Source organism: Lagenorhynchus albirostris, chromosome 4 (assembly GCF_949774975.1).
Source record: "Lagenorhynchus albirostris chromosome 4, mLagAlb1.1, whole genome shotgun sequence".
NCBI classification, from domain to species: Eukaryota; Metazoa; Chordata; class Mammalia; order Artiodactyla; family Delphinidae; genus Lagenorhynchus; species Lagenorhynchus albirostris.
Genome location: NC_083098.1, coordinates 80,392,003 through 80,414,414, shown reverse-complemented (window position 1 = coordinate 80,414,414; position 22,412 = coordinate 80,392,003). Strand labels below are relative to the sequence as shown.

General features: G+C 34.3%; 2 protein-coding genes across 5 annotated transcripts in view; one reads left to right on the top strand and one right to left on the bottom strand.

The window, feature by feature from the left end:
* The first annotated feature begins 669 nt into the window (after nt 1-669).
* Nucleotides 670-22,264, top strand: GUF1 (GTP binding elongation factor GUF1). Of its 4 annotated transcripts, none has more exons than XM_060148240.1 (17): nt 670-1,014; nt 3,079-3,190; nt 3,339-3,487; nt 3,769-3,849; nt 4,751-4,828; nt 6,463-6,546; nt 9,915-9,979; nt 10,492-10,695; nt 12,170-12,309; nt 13,432-13,555; nt 13,906-14,038; nt 14,855-14,998; nt 15,931-16,064; nt 18,832-18,933; nt 19,790-19,909; nt 21,216-21,252; nt 22,077-22,264. In XM_060148240.1, the coding sequence occupies exons 1-17, from the start codon at nt 850-852 to the stop codon at nt 22,212-22,214; spliced, it is 2,010 nt and encodes a 669-aa protein (XP_060004223.1). In that variant the 5' UTR covers nt 670-849; the 3' UTR covers nt 22,215-22,264. The 4 variants fall into 4 exon arrangements, with proteins under 4 accessions (XP_060004223.1, XP_060004225.1, XP_060004224.1 ...); XM_060148242.1 differs by lacking the exon at nt 22,077-22,264 and adding an exon at nt 21,540-22,070; XM_060148241.1 differs by lacking the exon at nt 3,769-3,849.
* Nucleotides 21,623-22,412, bottom strand: part of GNPDA2 (glucosamine-6-phosphate deaminase 2) — a 30,934-nt gene continuing 30,144 nt past the window's right edge. Inside the window, exon 8 of the mRNA XM_060148248.1 lies at nt 21,623-21,638. The gene's annotated coding sequence lies outside the window, so the exon portion shown is untranslated. The remainder of the gene's footprint in view (nt 21,639-22,412) is intronic.

Here is a 22,412-nt window from a genome sequence, read left to right as displayed (position 1 = left end):
AACGATTGTGTTCAATACATTTCAAGGTGGCTATTAAGTTCATTCTGTAAGATGACAGTAGCAATTAGTGATGTATCAAGTATTGTTTTACAGTAGTCCCAAGAAAAAACTAGAAACAGTACAATGGTAAACTCAACACAGCTGCTGCTTTTCTTCTGTACCAGACCCTGGATATTGCATAAAAGCCCACGGGAGATAGTGGGAGACAGACACTAGATGTGGTATACAGGTCTCATTATCTCTTATCATTATCCTCCACCTTAGAGCTCTGCCTGCCCCACAAGGTAAACACTGTTGAAGTGGTAACCCGAAGGTGATAGAGACAGGGCTTTCAGGATGTAATTTTTTTCCTCCTTCACTTCTGGCCCAAACTTTCCTAGGATACATTATTGCAATAAATTTTACTGCCCGTTTCCATTCGGATGCACTTCAATACTAGCGATACCGCAGATAACATGGAGAATACACCTCAGCTTCCAGATTTTAAAAGTTACTCTCGTACTTTACCACTTGGTAGGTTAACCCCCAAGGTTTCGCTAAGAGAACTGCTAACACTGCCCGCGAGAGCTTCCCTCACGTGACCTCCTTAGAGCTCCGCGCGGAGGCACGCTGACGTCAAGACGTCATGCGACGTCCGGCCGTCAGCGAGTCGCCGAGCGTCTTGGGAGTGCTGCCGGGGCCTTTAGTTGGGCCGTGGTTCGCAGCTTAAGTCTTCCTCCCTGCTTCCGAAAGTGTGTTTGAATCCTGTCTTTCAGCTCCTAGCGGGGGCGTCTTGGAGGAAACGGAGCCGGGGGTGATGGCGCCGTCGCGTCTCGGGACCCTCTCCTGACGATTCTGTTGCGCGGGGGGATGTGGACGCTTGCGGGTCAGGGCTGCTGGCGCAGACGCGCGCTGGCGGCTTGGGCCACCCGGGCGGCGCGTCGGGGGCTGCCCGGGCCTCGCCCCGCGCCGACCCGGGGGGCTGCAGCCGAGTCCAAGACTCCGGACAGGAGCTACAGCTCTGCGGACCGCAAGGTGACCGCCTCTGAGTTTCTCGTCAGCCAAGTTTTAAAAGTTGGGAGGGGGCTTATTTTGCTACTGTTGTACTTGTGTTTGGATACTTTTTCAGTTTAAACACTTCTAATCCTAATGCCTTCGCCCATTTTATGAAGATAAAAATTATACACCAACATCCATATTAAATTACTTATAAGTAATTTGGGAATTTGGGAATGTGTCGGCCTTCCTAGGACTACCTGTGAACGCAGGCTGCGCTTCTGAGAAGGGCGCGGGCTCCGCTCGGGTTTCTGACTCCATTGCTCACCAGTGTGACCTTGGGCAAGTCACGCCCTAACTTTCCTCATTGGTGATATCAGAAGTCTTTTATTGTTTATGCGAGGTGCTGGTCTCAGCATGTATTTAATTTTAAAAGCCTACTGGGGAAGCTACTCGTTCCATTTTCGTGCAACTTTTTAGCCATGGGACTTGGGCAAGTTACCTGACCTTCCTGTGACTGTTTCTAACGTTGTTGAATGAGATGCTCATAAAACTCCGAATGGCTGTTTGTGAGGCTTGCGCGGTGTAAGGCACAGACCTTTTAGCCCAGTACCTAGACTGTAAGGAGTGCTGGGTATGCCTTAGCTTCTGTTTGTTTTATTATTTCGTTTAGCCTCAGCCGGAGCAGGCTTGTGCAGTTGTGACTATTCCTGTGGTTGGAGGAGGTGGGGCTCCAGCGACTCTTAAAAACTGTACTGTCTGATAACTGTGAAGAGATAACAGTTTAGGCAGTAAAGTAACTGAATGCAAGTTGTGAGTAACTGCGGATAAAAAAGACTATAATTATTCGGTTTTACCCTTTTCTAAAATGCCTGTGGAATGTAAAATGGATTTATGTTGCAATTCCCAGATCTTAAAAATGGTGCAGGACTGTATATCTTTTGAATTGAATGTTGGGGGCGGGGGGAATCCACGGGGCAAACAAATCAGGTTTAGTTTTTTTGCAGAATTCCTTTCAGGTGTAGTTGCACTCTTATTGTGCGCCTTGTATTGGAGCACTTACAAAAAAAAGGAAACTTAAGCTCACGAGAGTTGTGTATTTCATTGTAATTTCACTTTTTTTTGCTGGTTAGGAGATAAAAATTTGATTGGAAAAATGAAATGTTTTGAGTACAAAAAACTGACATATCTGCTTAAATACCAGTTTTTAGCAATTTGCAGTGAGTCTCAGTAAAACAGTAAAGGTGTATGCAACTAAAAATCAGAAGTTAACTTTTCAAAATATTTTAAGAATTAAAGTGATAAAAAAAGAGGCTTTTTTTCCTGATGTGGTCATATTTTTTCCTTCTCTCTCTCCAAAGAAGTTGTCAAATAACAAAATCATCTAAATTAAACTTCTGAAGGCTCTACTAGGAGCACAGATTTTTAAGTAGACTGTTGATTAAATATGTGATGGGGGCGAAAACTTTTCCTTTTATTCTTTCAGCTTCTCTGTAGCTTTTTTGTTTCAAGAGATTTTGTTAGACCAGGTGCTCCACGGTAGTGGTAGCATTGGTCTGAGGCCTGTTAGGAACCGGGCCGCACAGCAGGAGGTGAGGTCCAGCGGGGGGGGGGGGGGGGGGGGGAAGCTTCCTCTGCCGCCCCGCATCACTCCCCATCACTCGCATGGCTGCCTGAACCTCCCCCTGCCCCCCATCCATGGAACAATTGTCTTCCATGAAACCGGTCCCTGGTGCGAAAAAGGTTGGGGACCGCTGCTCTAAGGCTGTAGAGTTCTACGTATCTTGTGTTCTCCATTCATGAAAGTACATTCAGTTCCTCATTGGCCCTCGAGTGATGGAAATATTATGAGACTTTTATTTAGCTATATGGTCACCTTTGACAGTGAAACCAATGTTTTTGATGGTCCTGTTGTAATCCATTGCTTGTAATACGACTTTAGCCATATGTCCCTTTACTGTCAGAGGAATAATATAAACAATATAAATGCTATAAATGAAATTGTTCTAAGAAGACTAAAAGAACATTCTTTAATTTAGTATACTTGTTTCATATTGTGCACAATTTATACTCATAAATGTAATATGTCTCTCCCCTTTCTAGGAAAAAATTGATATGTCTAGATTCTCTGTTGAAAACACTAGAAATTTCAGTATCATTGCACATGTGGATCATGGCAAAAGTACTTTAGCAGACAGGCTCCTGGAACTAACAGGTATTTTCATTTTATATTCTATACCTAATTAATGGCAATGAATAATTGATAATTTTACCATGCTTTTTAAAAGTTTGGTTTTAATTGTATATGCAGTATTGTCTCTTTTTAAAAGCTCAGAAATATCAATAAACATTTGTATTTATAGGGGCAATTGATAAAACAAAAAATAATAAACAAGTTCTTGATAAATTGCAAGTGGAACGAGAAAGAGGAATCACTGTTAAAGCACAGACAGCGTCTCTCTTCTATGATTATGAAGGAAAGCAGTACCTTTTAAATCTCATCGATACACCGGTAAATTTAATATCAATTTTTTCTCTATTGTTAAAGTCAGCCTTGTATTAATACTGCAAACAAATCCTTTTTTCAGGTTTTGAACTGAACATTAAACACCTCACTTTGCTTTTTGTTTTCTCAGTGTTCTTATGTTAGTGTCAGTTGTTTCACAAGCACAGGCTAAAAAAGAAACCTATTAACTTTTTATCCAGTGGAGTCAATATATTTACCATAGTGCCCCTCCCTAAGAAACATTTAAACTCCAACACTTAGAGGCATTAATATTTTTTGTTTCTCAGGGCCATGTTGATTTTAGTTATGAAGTATCCAGGTCACTCTCAGCTTGCCAGGGTGTTTTACTTGTGGTGGATGCAAATGAGGTAGGTACTTTAATTTTATATGATGTGATATGCTACTTGGTTGTTCCAGGGTTTTCCTTAAAATGCTTTGGGAAATAGAATTTTTGTGTTTGAAGAAAATAAGATTTATTTTATTACTTAAAGTTATGTTTTGGTCCTGTTAATTTGAAGTTTTATTACACTAAAGTTGTCTGTGAAGTTGACTAGTTCATTCTTTCAAAAATGTTAAGAGAAATTGTTCAAGAGATTTTTGAAGTATGTCATGTTATATATACATCCTGCCAAAAAAACCTCAATTTTAAGCAGTTCTTAATCTGAGGTTTCAATTTTTTAGCAGAACTTGAAAATAAATCTTTATTTTTGAGGTCATTTGGGGTGTTTTTAAGGTAATAATTTGGGAAGTGTTAGGTTTAAAGAAACATGTCAATAACATTACCAAGTTCTCTGGTATAAATATAACCATAATAACATATTGAGATGAGAATATAAGAGCTATGATATACTATTTAAAGTAAGCTTTTGATATGTTTCAGTTTCTCACAGACTCTTCATTCAAAACCCAAAGATTTTTTTGTTGTTGTGTTAAATCTTCCCTGAGCCTGTCAGGGAGAGTCAGTCTCTACCTTACATATACTGGGCTTTACAAAATGTGTCACAAGAGTCCTTTGGGAGGCTTAGAGGTCTTTAAGGATCTGTGTTTTACTACTTTGTCTCCAAAGCCTAATACAGTGCCCTCTAAAAAACATTTCATGAACTGAAAGAAATTTTCACAGGGAATGATCCAGATGCATGGAAGTATAGACACCATAGTTTGCCTTGTACCTTTGCTTTTGATGAGGATGTGTGGAATGGTCTTGAATTACAACTTTTGCCATAAATGGTGGAATGATCATCTTAGTGTCTTGTGTCTTGTTATTTCCAGGGTATTCAAGCCCAAACTGTAGCAAACTTCTTTCTTGCTTTTGAAGCACAGCTATTGGTAATTCCAGTCATAAACAAGGTAATTTGTTAGCACAACAGTGCTATTTATTATTTTACTTTGTAAACTATATAAAAGAAAAGTCAAAAATCTGCGTGTAACTTTTGACTCCCCACAAACTTAACTACTAATGGCCTACTGTTGACCAAAGCCTTACCAGTAGCTTAAACAGTCTCTTAATGCATACTTTGTATGTTATATGTAGTTATATGTATTGTATACTATATTCTTACAATAAAGTAAGCTAAAGAAAATAAAATGCTAAGAAAATCATAAGGAGGAGAAAATATATTTACAGTACTCTATTTATCAATACCCTAAGTTTATGTCATCTGTTTATAAGGTGAATCATCTCTCAGTACTTACATCAATATTGTCTTAGGTGATACAAAACACTGTAGATGTTATATGTATTACTGACACCAGACATCAAAAAATTAAAACATAATGTGAAAAAGAACTTCATATTCATTTGCAGGTATAATGATTCACACATTGATAATGAAGCAGAAATATGATTGCTTTATGGTATGATACTGTATGTGATTGCTTCATGGAAACCTAGCATATACACTAATGAATGAATCCTTATAAAGTTTTTATGGCATACAGTATTACAGTCACATTTATAACAGTATTGGAAACATTGCTACATTTTAAAAAAATATGCTTATATATAATTATAGGCTGATATGCAGTTTCTCCAGTTATGAGAGGCATACTGTATGGTAATGTAATTCTTTGAAAGCAAAGTTATAAAACAGTAAGAAAACCAACACATTATTAATTTTATGTTAAATATCACTCATCTTATGCCTTTGCTAGGGATAGGCTATCCACTCAATACAAGTCTTGCACATGATGTTCTACAAGTGTATTTTTACATATTTATTGAAAAAAAATCTGCACACAAGTGGACCTGTGCTGTTGAAACTCTTGTTATTCAAGGGTCAGTTGTATATTGGTGGGATTTATTTCTTTGAATTGCATATGATAAAATTGCAGCTCAAGCTCCTATACCCTGGCATGTAGTTGAGAAGATGGTCTCCCTGACTTACATGGAGTGATGGGGGGCTGTTTCTGTAGTAAAGGGCAGGGCAGGCACAATAGTGTTGGACTAAACCATATAAAGGAAAAGAAAAGGACCTTATGAACTAGGATGAAATAGTGTAACACAGGACACTTAACAGTTAAGTGCTAAATTGAGCAGTGTTGATAAAGCTTACTTTTATATTTTAAAATTAATAAATTAAGAGTCTTAATTAAAAATCTGCATGGCATTCAGTTTTATTTTTTGATATTGAAGTTAGGTTTAAAAGAAGCAAGGTTGCTTATAGGTAAGACAGTTTGTTTTTATAAGTTATATCTAACTTATAAAATCGGTTTACATGGTGTTACTGAACTCTTCTGCCTTGAATAGCTAACTGCCTCAGTTTCATGCTTGCTCTGCTGTCTGCCTATTTTCAGTGGCCATGCTTGTTAAAATTATATTGCCTTTTTCTAGATTATTCTTATTTTAATACTTTTGAAAATAAAATCATAAAGGGGTCAGTTAGCTTAAAAGCAGGTATGCTTTTATCTATCTCCAAATACCACTAATAAATAATACATTTTAATTTAATTATATTAAGACATAATGAATTTTTCTTTTTAAGATAGATCTGAAGAATGCTGATCCTGAAAGCGTTGAAAAACAAATTGAAAAGGTGTTTGATATTCCAAGTGATGAATGTATTAAGGTAAAATACTCTTTTTTTTTAGAAGACTTGGTTTTACTTTCAAAAATCTCAGGTAATTGGCCTAAGTATATTATTATCTTACAGTTCTACAAAGTTCTTTTTTACTGATATTTCATTTGATCTTTGCCAGAAATCCCTATTATATGGTTAGGACAGATAGAAATTACTCTTATGATACAGTTGAAAAGACTAAGAGTCAAAGATTTTATCACTTTCTTAAGGTTACAGACCTAGTTAGCTAACGTGCCAGGACTGAAATGTAGGCCTCCTGCAACTCTTTATAGTATTATTTCTTGTATGCCATTTTGCCTCTATGGAAATATTCTCTTTGAAGAGCAGGGTCAGACTAATTTCAAGGCATATGTACATATCATTCTTGGAAATAGATTTTATTTATATCAAAGTTGATACTATTTTAAATTTGAATTTTTAAATTTACCTTTTAAATGGTGCTTTGGGTGTTAAATAGCCATCACTGAACTGTGCTGTGCTACATGCTTGTGTAGTAAGTCTGTCAGTGCAGTAATATAATGTTTAGCTTCCACTTTCAATCTTGTTTGAGTTTTGAAAAAGCAAGTTTCAGCTGATGAAGTGAGTTTTTTTGGTTTTTTTTTAATTTTAACACATTGGATGATTATATAAACTTGATAATAACGAGAAAAAGCAATAATTTTTTTTCTTGGATATATACGTAGAATTTAATGGTTTTTATTATGAAGAGGGACCTCATTGTAAGGCAGTTCTGAAATTATGGTATCATGACTTGGATTATGTTATATTGAAGTATAATTAACTGTTCAGATTTTAATAAATATTTACAAAATTCATTCATATACTTAATTTGGTGTGTGCCAGCTAGGGACAATAGCAGTGAACAGTACAGGCAAGACCTCTGTCTCGTGTTTATATTCTGCTTGGGGAGGCACTCACTGAATAAGTAAAAAGAGAAGTAAGTATAGTAATTATTGAATGAGACATAGGTTATCAAGGAAATACATTAACGGAAGTGTATTGTTCCAGGTGGAATTACCATACTTAACAATGAAAAAAGTCTTTTTCTCAGAGAGGAGCTGTGATGCAGAGTAACTTAGGGAATTCTTCTCTGATGAACTGAGACTTGAAGAAATGAAGAGTTGGGAGAAATGCATTTCTGGAAGAGGAAGGAGCAAGTGTAAAGGCTTGGCATGTTTGGCAAGGTTTGGCATGTTTAAGGAACAGAAAGAAGGCAAGTTAGATGAAACGGCTTTGTAGGTTAGGTGGGAATCAAGTCATTCTGGGACTTTTGCTGTGCTAAAGGGTTTAAAATTTTTAAGATAATGAAAGAATTTTAAAGCAAGAGAGGAAAATAAGCTGATCATTCAGGTTGCCTTATAGAGAGTGGATTAAAAAAGGGTAAGAGGAGATATGGGGAAACCAGCTTGTAGTAGTAGCCCAGGTGCAAAATGGTGGTGGCTAAGTATGTGCTGCTGATGTTGAAGAAGTGGGCAAATTTGATGTGTATTTTGTGGATACTGTAGATTTTGCTGGTGTGTTACGTGTAAGGAAGTGAAATAAAGAATCAAGGAGGGTTTGGATTTGAGCAACTGGTTGAATACTGGTATTTGTTAATATGGAGAGGACTCGGGGAGGAACAGACATAGTGGGAAAATGAAAAGCTCTGTTTTGGACATAGTGGGTTTGAAAAGTCTGTTAGACATCCAAGTAGAGATATTGCATAAATCTACAATTCTGGCATTTGTGGAGAGGGCTGAGTCGAAGATATTTAAAAGTCTCTAGCATGTATGTAGTATTGAGGCCACAGAAATGGATGCCGTTTCCTAGGGAGGAAGTGTAGGTAGAAAAAGAGGTCCTAGAAGCCAGACTACACTACATTATTATCAATTTGTAGGGGGTTTTGAGTAAGAATTTGAGAAGTATTAGAGAGTAGGATTCAGAAGAGGAGGATGCAAGGATTGAGTTTTCAGAGAGGTGAGAATATAGATTGTAACAAGAGAGAAGGCAAAGAGGTTGTGTATACAGGTGCAGATGGATTTGTATGTTTGGGTAAAGGAGTTTTTGATGTTTTCTGTTTCCTTAAATGAAGTAAGAGGCAACCGTATCTGAGAGTGAATTGGCCATAGGGAAAATGTGTAGATTGAAAAGGAAGGTGGTGTGAATTATCTTAATGAGCGACAATGTGAATTTAGTAAGGGATGTGTCCTGGGACTACCAGGAAATGTTAACTGCACATTGAGATCTGTGGTCATGAACTTACAGAAACCAACCAGACCAGTTACTTGTCTTTTCTCCAGCAATGTTAAGCTGTTCTGATTATAGGCATAGAAAAGGCACATAGTTGGATGCAGTCACAGTTGAGGTTTTACCAACTGCTTAGGATAGAGAATAAAAAGTAGTTAAACAGAGTGATCACAAACAGTTGACCCTTGGAGTCTCAGCTGTGAAAAGAGGCAGGGGGGTGAATGGATAATGAAAAAAAAAAGTAGCCTATTCAGTGGATTAGAGGTTGTGATCTTAAAGGATTGTTGCAAAGAATGTACTAGAGTCTAAAGCAGTGGTTCTCATTAGGGGGTAGTTTTGCCCCTAGGAAACATTTGGCAATGTCTGAAGTCCTTTTTTGTTGTCACACTGGGGGATGGATGCTACTGGCATCTTGTGGGTAGATGAGAATCCATGGATACTGTTAAGCATCTTACAGTTCATAGAACAGCCCCCCAAACAAAGAATTATCCAGCCCAAAATGTCCTTAGTGTCGAGTTGAGAAACTCTGATCTAGAGGGACTTTAAAGGGTAAGAGGAAGTATTCATGGAATTGGGTTTGAAATAAAGATTTCAGAGATAAGTTCAATTACTGGTAATGACAAAGGTGAGTCAAATGCACATGTGTTTTGAGTCTTTTGACCTGTATTTTCAGTGTGAGAACAATAGTAATAATATGCCCTACAGTTACCTGTATGATATCCACAAATACTGCTTATTCACACAGCAACCTTGAGGTTTAGGTAAAATATGAAAAATCAGTTCATTTATCAGATGAAGAATTTGAAGCTTAAAGAAATGTGTATTGTTTGAAGTCATTTATTACATGTGGAGTGATGATTATAACCCAGATTTTTTTGAACTCTTAGTCCACTGTTCTTTCAATACCATAATCAGAATGCTTTTGTAATTTAATACCAGAGAATCACCTAACTGTAATGGAAGGGCAGTTGTTGATATGTTATATGCTTTGTGCTTCCTTTTACCAAGTTCTTCAAGCAAATTGATAAATTTTAGAGTTCTTTTTCCCTTCTAATTATAAAGCTCAGTCACAAGGATAGAAAAGTGAAGTCTTAACTTTTTCAGTGTTTGTTTCACATACATATTTTTAGATTTCTGCTAAACTTGGAACGAATGTTGAAAGTGTTCTTCAGGCAGTCATCAAAAGAATACCCCCGTATGTATTTTGCTCTTTTTATACTATTTGTTTAACAGTACAAGGTCCATCAGTTTGATCTGCTATTTTAGCTTAGTAGCTATGGCAAATGTACTCTTTGCAGTCAGTGAGAATAAATTTTTAATTTATTTTTAGTAACATATAGAAGGCAAATACAGTATAGAAAAATAAAAAAAAAGGATGATAGAGATCTCTTAACAATTATTGCAATAGACTTGAATACATTGGTAATTATTGTTTTTTCTTAATCCTGAACAAATATATTTAATCAGTTTCATAAGTAATTTAAAAACAGTCATTTAAAATGTATTTAAAACTTGAGGTCGAATTAAAACTAATATAGGCATTATACCTTATAGAAACGTCCTTTTATTTTAGCTGTCAGTTAATCAACTGTACTAGAATAAATTAAGCATAATATTTGAGTTAAAAAAGGTGTTATATTAAGATTTTAATTTATTTATTATTTAAATTTAATTTATTAGTGTTTGTTCTTTACTTATTTTTAATAGTCCTAAAGTGCATCGCAAAAATCCCTTGAGAGCTTTGGTATTTGACTCCACCTTTGACCAGTATAGGGGTGTGATTGCCAATGTAGCATTATTTGATGGAGTGGTTTCCAAAGGAGATAAAATTGTATCTACGCATACTCAAAAGACATATGAAGTTAACGAAGTAGGAGTTCTGAATCCTAATGAGCAGCCAACTCACAAACTGTAAGTAATCTGCATTAGTAATTAAAAGACACTTGTATGTGTTTCTGTCACAGCCTTTCTTAACTTGGTGCGCTTAGAATGATCCCAATTTGATAACTTAGAAAAAAAACAAAACCTGATTATTGAATGCAACTACATAGTGAATCCTCTTTGAAAAAGAATCTCATGTGTGAGGGACAGTAGGGATTTGATGTATTTTTTTATTCCTTTTGACTAGCCACAACTAATTTTATATTCTGGTTGCAGACTGGGTCCAACATTGATGTACTTGATGAGACAGTGGAAGAGATAATTCTCTCATCCATATCCATGTCCATACTGGGTATCAATTTTTGACATATAATTTTTTTGTAATTAGATTTTTCAACATAAAATAGTGAAGAAAATTCGATAATTGTTTTCTTTAGTGTGGAATTCATGGTAAAACTTTGATTAACAAGAATTTATGGTGTTTGAGGTTAGCAAGGTAGTGTACATTATAAAACTGAGTTCTGAGTTCACTTATAAAACAAATATTTATTGAGTGCCTATTCCATTAGTACCCCAGATACTAAGATAGATTACCTTGGGCACATAGTTTTCTAAGGTCTTTGTTTCATCATTTGTCAAATTCAGGATATGAACCAGGTGACTATATAGGCCACAATTGATAGTTTAATGTTGTATGTCTAAAACTGCACTATTTTGTCATTTTTTTAGGTAATTGAAAGTCATAAAGTCTATTGTAATTTTCTCAAATATTTCTAAAATCTGTCTATATTCTTATTTAAGTATAGTTGATTTACAGTATTATATTAGTTTCAGGCATACAGCATTATGGTTCAGTATTTTTATAGATTATACATTAAGAGTTATTGCAAGATAATGGCTATAATTCCCTGTGCTATGCAAAGTCTGTCTATATTGTGTCGCATATATATTGACAATTACTGCATCTTTAGTAAAGATTTTTGTACCTCATCCTAAATGGAAATTATCATTTAGGAAGTTTGCTTTAAAAAAAAAAAAAAGCTACAACTCTGAAATCTTGGATTTGCTCTTCCTGCAAGAGGCACATCAAACAGATAATCAGATTTGTTGAGAGTTCACATTTTTTTGCTTGGTTAAAATTTTTCTTTTCTTTTTTAAAGGACATTTGTAATATAATTCACTAATAAAACAAATATTACAAGGAGCGTTTTATGTTTCTGCATTTATCAGTTTCACTGTTGTTTAATATGCAGAGGTGGGCAGAGTCATTAAGAAGGTCCCTAGGCTTATTGTATTGCAGAGGTCCTTGGTAATGGATTGTAAGGCATGGGATGTTCTTTTGCTGACGATTCTTAGAGTTGAGAATTGATATGTAGCACTTAGTTTCAGTTTGATGAGGTTTTGTTTGGAAAGTGTGATCATTTCCTAGAAGAGTAGAGCTGATTGTGAGTGTGCACATGAAACATGAAAACAGTAAATATTTCCATATAATAATTTTATTTAGATATGCAGGACAGGTGGGCTATCTGATTGCTGGGATGAAAGATGTCACTGAAGCACAAATAGGAGATACATTATATTTACATAAACAACCAGTGGAACCCTTGCCTGGGTTTAAATCAGCGAAGCCAATGGTATTTGCAGGTGAGGAGCGCACATATTCAAAGGATAAGGGCCAGTTTACTCTAAATTGAAATAAAATTTATTAGAAATACTCATTTTAAAGAGCAGCTAATTCCTGTTAAAATAACAGTTACTCTGTTTTTCTTAATTTTTTTTTTTTTGTGGGCGTGCTATTTACATAGCAGTTAATTGCATATGTATGGTGAAACTTTATGTGGGAGATAATTTCCTAAATTTTTTTAGGACTTCTTAAAAATTAACCTTTTAAACAAGCCCTCTGATATATTGGAAGAGCACAGTAATATGAACTTCCTTCTTGTTTCACTAGAGAGTAGGTCATTGTGTTTGAAATACTTTCCTAATTAGGATGTTTTTATTACTGATTATCAGTGGACATTACTGACTGCCTTCCCCTTAGCTGGCCTTTCTTTAATACTGTATTATACTAGTGTAGGCATGGCAGAGAAGAGTGTCACCTCATGTGTGCATAACTTCAGAACCTCTTATTTCTGCATTATATTACATACATTTGAAAAAGGAAGACCTGATTGAAGGTCATCTGGTTACTCTGTACCGGGTATCCATTCCTTGTTTTCTCGCTTTTGTATTTCTCATTGGGAATTATAAATGTTGTTTAACTCTCCCTGCCCCTGTTAAGACAAAGTCAGTCATCTGGATTTTGAAGAACTTAAGAGGTGAGGACTTGGGTTTGAGGTGAAAGAGAATCTGACGAATCAGTAGTTCTTGTTTTCATTTCTACCTCTGCTTTTTATCTGCTCATGGAATTTCATTTGTGGTTGTGGATGTCTTGCACTTTTGTTTCTTAAAATAAACACAATGTATTTTCCTGATAGGCTTAATTCCCATGGTTCTTTTTTGTTTTCTCTGTATTTTTTGCAAAAGCAAAAACATCACTTTGAGTGTGAATCTAGTGGTAAATTCAACGTTTATGAAACTCGCAAAATACTTTGAAGCCGATTTAACTTAATATTTATAGTTTTCTTAGCAAACCAGTATTTTGGTCAGTGAAATACAGAAAGTAATTTAAAAGCTAAGCGATTAATTTTGAACTTGGCAGCAGTGCATATTAGCTTTTCTAGGCAGCGTTTCACATGTGATAATTAGAAATCATTGTGTCCCCAGGAATGTACCCTATAGACCAATCTGAATATAATAACCTGAAGAGTGCTATAGAAAAACTGACTCTAAATGATTCCAGTGTGACAGTTCATCGGGATAGTAGCCTTGCCCTAGGTGCTGGCTGGAGGTAAGATTCAGTTATGTTGTAGTGTTCCATTTTTATTGAAAAGTAAAGTTTAAATGGTGTATTGCTCTTTAACATTTCTGAAGATAAGTTCATATTAGTGTAAAATGAACTAAACAATGTCTGCCTATTTCTCACTGTGGATTCATATTCTGTGGGTAAGTTTTAAAGCTATTTTACCAATGGAAGATTTTATCTTATTTAATGAATTTATGCTAGCATTTAATTATGATGTGATAGATTGAATGACTCTTTTGATTCCACTCCTCCCCCACAAAGTAGCAGTATATTCATCAAAGAAAATACAGCCCGTGGGACATAAACATTTTGGAGTTTGGCTTTTTCTCCCCCAGGTTAGGATTTCTTGGACTTTTGCATATGGAAGTTTTCAACCAGCGACTTGAGCAAGAATATAATGCTTCTGTTATTTTGACAACACCTACTGTTCCATATAAAGCTGTTCTTTCATCAGCAAAATTGATAAAGGTACTGTTGTGAGTCAGCATACAAAGGAAAACTCAATAAATGTATGTGTGTGTGTATGTGTGTGCAGAATACAAGAGAAATATTTTAGTACACCAGTAGCTGAATAGCTATTAAAACTAAATATTTCTTGATTAATAGTAATAAAAGTTGAATTACCTTATGATGGAGAAGTTACTTGAGAACTAATTTATGCAGTATTTTTCTTAACCTGATAAAACGTCCACATTATCAATACTAGTCTGTTACTAAGGGTAAAAAGTAGAGTTAGTTCTGAAAATACTGTTCAAAATTCAGCACAAAGATTAAGAGTATAATTTCGGTCATAAGTAATTCATCTTATGAAAAGTAAAGCATTCTGTCCTACGTGGTGGTAGGAAATTTAGATTTCAAGTTAACAGTAGAGACAATATTGTATTCAGTCTAAGTGGCAATCTATTCATTTTAAACAAATATTAACTGGCATCTGTAAATATTTTCCAACAAAATTAACTTGAGAAACTACTTACAGTGCCTTATAAGGGGCAGATTAAAATGTATTCTTCCATCATATTTTTCTAAGTGGTGTACACAATGTGTTTTAGTAAATGTCAATAACCAGAATATATTAATGATGGTTATTAATGTTAAAGATTACAGTTGGAGAGTTTTTAATCTAAAGTGTGTTAAGATAATATTCTAACCTTTAAGAATTCTTTTGTGTTTATTCCAACACATTCAGTAACAGTAAATTCTAATATATATTATAAATAACAAATTTTAAAACATTGTAATTATTAAGATTTCTTTTTAACTATTGGTGATTTTTCTTATTTTTAGGAATACAGAGAAAAGGAAATTACAATCATCAATCCTGCACAATTCCCTGATAAGTCAAAAGTAACAGAATATTTGGAGCCGATTGTTTTGGGCACCATTATCACACCAGATGAATATATTGGAAAAATAATGATGCTTTGCCAGGTATAAATGTAATACTGTTTGATACAAAAGTAAACTTTAGTCTTCTCAAACAGTGGTACCCAGCTTAGGTTTTGAATTGTTTCTCTCGGTAGTGCACATTGAATTTAACAAAAGAAATTTTCATAAAGATCTATATCTTTATATATTTTACCTATTTATACATGTAGATATACATGTATATAATTACAGTATTTTGATTTTTAAATAAAAAAATAGAGCCAGAATTTTTGATCATCTGTGTTTATTGAATTGATATTTTAGCCTAAAGGAAAGGAATTTGATGGCCTTTTAACTTGAGTAAAGTATAATTTCCTTTCGCCTTTTTGAGTATTTGAAATTGAGTATCATTTGAAAGATAATTATAATACTTGAGAGACCTTTGTTTGGAAGGTATTCCTCAGTTTGCTTTAGTTCTTGCCACATTGTAATAAATGATTTAATCCACAAATTTGATATAATCATAGTCCTTAAAAAGTACGTATTTGAAATATTCTGACATATATTGAAAAGAACTCTCAAATGACTAGTGGACTTGAATTTTAATTGTCTTGTCACAAAAAAATTTAACTTTAGTCGCTTAATTTCTCTGGGCCTAAATTTCTTTTATTTGTAAAATAAGAAATTAGAACTTTGACTTTATCTGTAGCTAATTTGATTTATTGTTAAGTGAAATACTGTATAATAAAAAAGACAAAGTAGTTTGATAAAGACAAAGGATTAAAAGCTTTGGTAGCAAATATATTGTAATTGAGATACAAAATGGTTCTTCCTGTATTATAAATATTGGTCAGATGTTTTTACTAGATCATTAAAAAAATATTCCTTCGTTTTGCCCATTCTTTAAAGTTGATAATTGACATCTTCCTATATCCATTAAATAAACCATTATTTGATTAGGTTATCATTCAATACATTTTTTATTCCCTTTTCAGGCTCGAAGAGCAGTTCAGAAGAATATGATGTATATTGACCAAAATAGAATAATGCTTAAATATCTCTTCCCTTTGAATGAAATTGTGGTGGATTTTTATGATTCTTTGAAATCTCTGTCTTCTGGATATGCTAGGTAAAAATTTAATGGGAAACTCTGATACTTAGACAATTTTTTATGAAATATTGACCAGCAAGTGTTTACTAATACTCCACTTATTTAATCTCAGTGATCTTGAAGATGGTTGAGAATCACACTGTAAGGTTAGAAAAGCTTGGAGCAAGCTTATAGGTGTTACAGAGTACTTGTAATTTGCTTAATGGAAGAATGAATTTCTTTGATTCATCAAACTATTACTCCTTTCTTTTTTTTTTTTTTTGCGGTACGTGGGCCTCTCACTGTTGTGGCCTCTCCATGTGCGGAGCACAGGCTCCGGACGCGCAGGCTCAGTGGCCATGGCTCACGGGCCCAGCCACTCCGTGGCATGTGGAATCCTCCCGGACTGGGGCACAAACCCGTGTCCCCTGCATCAGCAGGTGGACTCTCAACCACTGCGTCACCAGGGAAGCCCCTATTACTCCTCTCTTAATGGCAAAAATTTTAGTGCCCTGTTCATGAGAGGAGTTGTACTCCTGTATTTCTATTAAAAATTATAATAATTTGAAAAAGCTACTATGACCTCAGTGACACTTTTAAAATGTATTTGTATGTTATGTAATCCTAGGAGCATCTGTGTACATTTGGAAAATAGAAGTACATATTTAGTCTGTAAAAAATGCTAGGTGTGCCCCTGTATTTGTGAACACTTCAATAACTTGGTCTTCTCAGGAATAAGTGGTCTGCATCATGAAAACCATTATCTTATCCCATAAAAGTACATGGAGGAACAGCCTGGTAAAACTGAAGAAAGAGTATAGCATTGTGGGAGTATTTTTTGTTAAGGCAAATAACTCTAGGTGCCCTTAGTGTCCTAAAATCCTACATTACTAGATAGCATATACTAGGATATAAAGGAAATGTAAAATATAATGGGGAAGTTGATGGGAAAGTGAATGTTCACATCTGTAAAACATGCATGAATGTACATTCATACTTAAAATTAACATTCAAAGAAAGATCCCAATGTTTTGAAGAACATGCTACAGTGACCTGGAAGTTTACTTTGTGAAATGAGCTTTTCAGTGAAGAGAGTCAGCATAACTCTTGATACAAAGGAATCTTCTTTATTTGTATTGAGAATTTATTTTTTCTAATACGTCAGCGAATTTTTTTCCTATGTCTTCTTTCAGACAAGAGCTTGAGCAAATAAGTAGCAATGTAATCTAAAATAAACTGAATTGAGGCAGCAAGTTGTTAAACAATTACTATAATTAAAAGAATGATTACTAAGTGTTTATAACACTTTTAACAAAAGTCTGTGAATTCTAGTTTGCATTTGGGTACGACTTTCTGAGTTAAGTGGTCTTAAAAATCTTTTAGCTTGGAAAATTAAATATATTTCACATTAAGTGAGAGAACATGGTTTATTTTGAACTATGTAAAAATAATTCCAGCTTCCAAAATTAAGGTAATTCTTATGTTCAAAAATACATGTGGATAATTTTTCACGTTCTAAAAAATTGAAATTCTAAGATTTTGGAGCATAGAAAATTATAAAGCTGTAAACAAGGTGGAAAGTCTAGGGACTAAGTCTATGTCTTATCTCCTCTTATTCTGCATAGTACTTAACATGGTACCTTTATATAATATATGATTAATGATGTTTGTTGAAAAAAGAAAGGATTTTGGCAACACTTTAGACAGTAATCGGGTTTTAGAGAGTATTAGTGTCACTTAGTGACCTTCCTGCTGAAAACCTTTCGAAGCCAAACATTTGCAACTCTAGGCACCGGTTTGTTTTAAAATTAAGGCAGGGGCTTCCCTGGTGGCGCAGTGGTTGAGAGTCCGCCTGCCGATGCAGGGGACACGGGTTCGTGCCCTGGTCGGGGAAGATCCCACATGCTGCGGAGAAGCTAGGCCCGTGAGCCATGGCCGCTGAGCCTGCTCATCCGGAGCCTGTGCTCTGCACCGGGAGAGGCCACAACAGTGAGAGGCCTGTGTACCGCAAAAATAAATAAAATAAAATAAAATTAAGGCAGGAGGAATACACATGTTCTCATCCATAATTGCAAAGACATGAAAGCATAATTGAAATTTTCTTTCTCATAAGACATCAGTTTTGTAAGTTAAACCTGTTTTGATTAGCACTTTAAGCTTTGACCATATCGTTAATAGAAATAGTTGACACTTACTAAATGCATATTGTGCTCAGCTAGGCTCTGTTCTTAACACTTTTTATGTACTAGGCTGTTCAAGTGCTTTACATGTATTAACTCATTTCATTCTCAAAAAAGCCCTGTGAAGGTTCACACTGAAGAGCCATATATGAAGTCCAGAAGTCTCATTTATTAATGGCTGCTTAGCACTGTCATAGCATTTATTTAACTGGTAATAGAAAACTAAAAAGAAACCCAACTCATGAGTCTGAGAATGACTCACTAGAATATACTGTTGTCTACAGCCAGCCAGCTGCTAGGAGGGAACATTGGGTAGGTGACATTTTCTTTCAGTGATCCATTTTCTTAGCCTGGCTTCACAGTTTTTTCCCCTTCCTTTAGTAGAGCATGTTCCCCTTGATTTTTGTACCTAATTTCATAAATGTAAAAAGATGAGGACGTTTGTTCCTTACCGTGGTCATGTAGATCAATTCATCTGAAATTTATATGTAACATTTTGTTTGAAAGTTAGATCTGTTGGGAAGGATATGGCAGGAGGTAGAAAAAAGATATTTTGAAAAGAAAAAAAATGTAATCTCTTGGGAAATATAATGTTTATCTATCACTTGGACATTTTTCCTTGTTAGTTTTGACTACGAAGATGCAGGCTACCAGACTGCAGAACTTGTAAAAATGGATATTCTACTGAATGGAAATACTGTAGAAGAGCTAGTAACTGTTGTACACAAGTAAGTTGAATAGAAACTAATCACAGAATGTGAAAGTACCCACTTTTTGATGTTTTCATTTAATTATTGGTTGCTCATTTTTATTTGACAGCTACATTTTGAAAACTTAATTAAAGGTAATCAAATTTCCATGTACTAGTTTTTCCTTCCATTCTTTTTCCATGCTTCTCTTTCCAAACTGTTAAAAGGAGAACAGAATTACAATAGCCAAAAATAGTAGTGTCATGGAAAGAAATGTTTCCCTTACCACATGAGACAAAGTAAAAGAAAATGTTTTTTAAACTATGATAAATTTAGAATTGAGAACAAAAAGTTTTTTATTTTCATTAAAACTTTTATAATAATGAAAAATGAAATCCCCGCTATGTTCAAGAAATAGTGGATTGGTTAAAATAAATTATGGGGCACCCATATAATAAATCTATTAAGCCATTGAAATTATATTGTAGAGTAATATTTGGTGCTGTAAAAAATGTCTATTAAGTAAAAAAGGGTAGAATATATCATAAACACTATGATCCAAACTGTAAAAAACAAATATAAATATGTATGCAGAAAAATAACTACAAGGATGGATATATGTTTAACAAACATTCTAGAATGTTTTACAGTGGTATTCTATGGGTGAGGGAAGCCCATCAAGGATGGTTTTTATTTTGCTAGATTTTCTGTAATAGATTGTTAGTTTTGCAATCAGAAAGGTCATATACGATTCAGAGATTAAGTGATGCTTATGTTAAACAAGTTCCATTTGTGTCTCCTTAATAGCCTTTACATTGACATGCATATTAACTAGAAAGCTACTTTAAATATTCTTATTTAGGATATGTGAATAACTGCATTTTTTCTATCTCAGAGACAAAGCATACTCTGCTGGTAAAGCCATATGTGAACGTCTGAAGGATTCTCTTCCTAGGCAGCTGTTTGAGATAGCAATTCAAGCTGCTCTTGGAAGCAAAATCATTGCAAGAGAAACGTGAGTTGAAATTCATTTTTCAACCAACACTGGTTGGTTTTAGCAGTGATATACATAGAAAATGAAAGAATATTAAAAAACTTAACATTGTCCTAAACTTTATTCCTACTTATAGATACATTAATCTCTTAATTCTACTAAAGTGATGACTATTACTTTGAATTACTTATACGACACTTTTGGGTGATAATTATTTAGTTATTAATATATATGCTGTGAGGAGTTTTATTTCCATTTATTTTATTCAGTGACCCCACTGAATTTCATGGTTAATGAATTTCTATAAAGTTTTTATGGTTTTATCTCTTTAAGTAGATTATAAACTAATAGGAACTGGAATTAAAAAGGTGTTGGAGGTAATTCTTGCAAGAGACAAAACTAAATTATGATTTTTACTTGAAGCATTTAATATCACTTCCTCAGAGCTAGTCAGGTTGTAAATTGTAAAGGTGAGAGAGGAATGCTGGTATCATGTTAGGCTTCAGGGGTTTGCAGTAGTCTTGGGATAAATTGTAAGCCTCTATTTGCAGTGAATTTCATTTCCTAACACCATTTTGCTTTAGTTATTTTGTGTTTCATAAATGCCCAGAGATTAGGCAGAGTGAAGTTTATTTATAATAGGGGAACATCCAGGAAAATGCAGTTTAAAACAGTTAGCAAATAATCATTCAAACATAAATGTGCTGAGGTAGAGAATACCTTAAAGAAGACTTTTATATCTTCTTATGGAATACAAAAAAGTGGAGCTATTTTCAAATTTTGATCCTCCAAATTTCTCAGATACATTATATAGAAATAGATTAGTTTATTGCTGCTTAAATGACTATATTAAAATTTTGTTTTCCCTGAAATGGGTTTTGTAAAATATATCGTTCTTTATATTCCTAGTCACTCTTGACCCACATTCGGTAGAGTTAGTAATGAGATAATAACCATTTTAGTTTTTTTGGTAGTGGTAGTAGTAGTAGTATTTTTAGGTTGAGCTGGAAATGACCTTTTATAATTGTTGTAATCAAGCTCATACCATGCTTAAATTTGACCTCTTCAAGACTGCCCAAAAGCCTTGACCTTTTTTTATTCTTAACAAAGTTTGTGTTGATATTCATGTTGAATTAATTTTCTATTTTATTCCAAATACATGAAAATAAATACAAGAGCATTTAAGCTATCTAATTATTTGCTTACGGCAATTTTATATAGGCGTGACCTGATCTTAATATGTTTACTAAAGGGGAGATTGATTTTGAAAATAAGTACTTTTAAATAGTATAAGTTATGTACTTATACAGAACTTTCTCGTTTACAGTGTGAAAGCCTATAGGAAAAATGTTTTGGCAAAATGCGTACGTATCTACATGTGTTCTATTTTGTAATATACCTATTTTATAAGTTTAGAATCAGAGGGGGTATAAATACATTGGTTTCCATTGTTGGTTTTTATAATACCCTTTATCTCATCTCCACGTTTTCTTTTTAAATAGGTAAATTTCAGCTTGACTTTAATAATAGCATACTCATTTTGATCACATTTTCCCATCTTATTTTAAAAATTTTCCTTATGTGCAACTATCTAAGAACATTTTTATAATAGTTATGATCAGGATAATGTTTTATTGTTTTAATTTATAAGGACAGATTTTGAAGACAATAACTGTGTCTTACAATGGGAGTTGAAACTGAAATTGAAATCCATCTCTCCTGCATTACTTTGCCAAGTTTGCTGTTTTGTCTATTAAAAAAAAAGATTAAGTTATTATGAGAATTAAATGATAAATGCTTTTTCTAAATCCTTAGCATGGGGACTGACACATTTAAGCCTATGTGAGTCTCTGTATTAGACTACAGCTAAATCTAAAATTTCAAGCCCTTGAATCAGTAAGGAGATGGATAACTTTTCCTTGACATGCGTAATGTCGTACTGGGTTTCCTTGAGGATCTTCATCTTCTTCCAAAAACAAATAAATAAATAAAGCCTTTATTCTTTTGAGAAGACAGTAAAATTAGGATCTGCTTGGGGGTAACTTTGGAAGTTACCCTTAGGAAGACACTTCGCAGGTGTCTACTTCATGGATAATAATTGTAAAGTTTTTGTAATTGTATTGATGTCTCTAGGTAATTGTAGGATTATTTTTCTGTGGGACTTGTAGTTTTTAAAAATGTTTTTCAGTATGGTGGTGATATTACCCGAAAAATGAAACTTTTGAAGAGACAAGCAGAAGGAAAGAAAAAACTAAGGAAAATTGGCAATGTTGAAGTTCCAAAAGATGCTTTTATAAAAGTTCTGAAAACACAATCTGATAAATAATTGGTGGGAAAATATAAGGAATTTTCATAAATTAAAAATTGTGTATCTTTTATTTTTTCTTTGTAATTTATAATATGTTGAACACAACAGAATAAAAATTATAAAATTTGCTTGTTACTTTCTAGGTTTTCAGTTTTAAATAACCTCTTGGCTTTTCTTTGAAAGAGAGTCATGGGTGGATAAGAGCATAGATTCTGA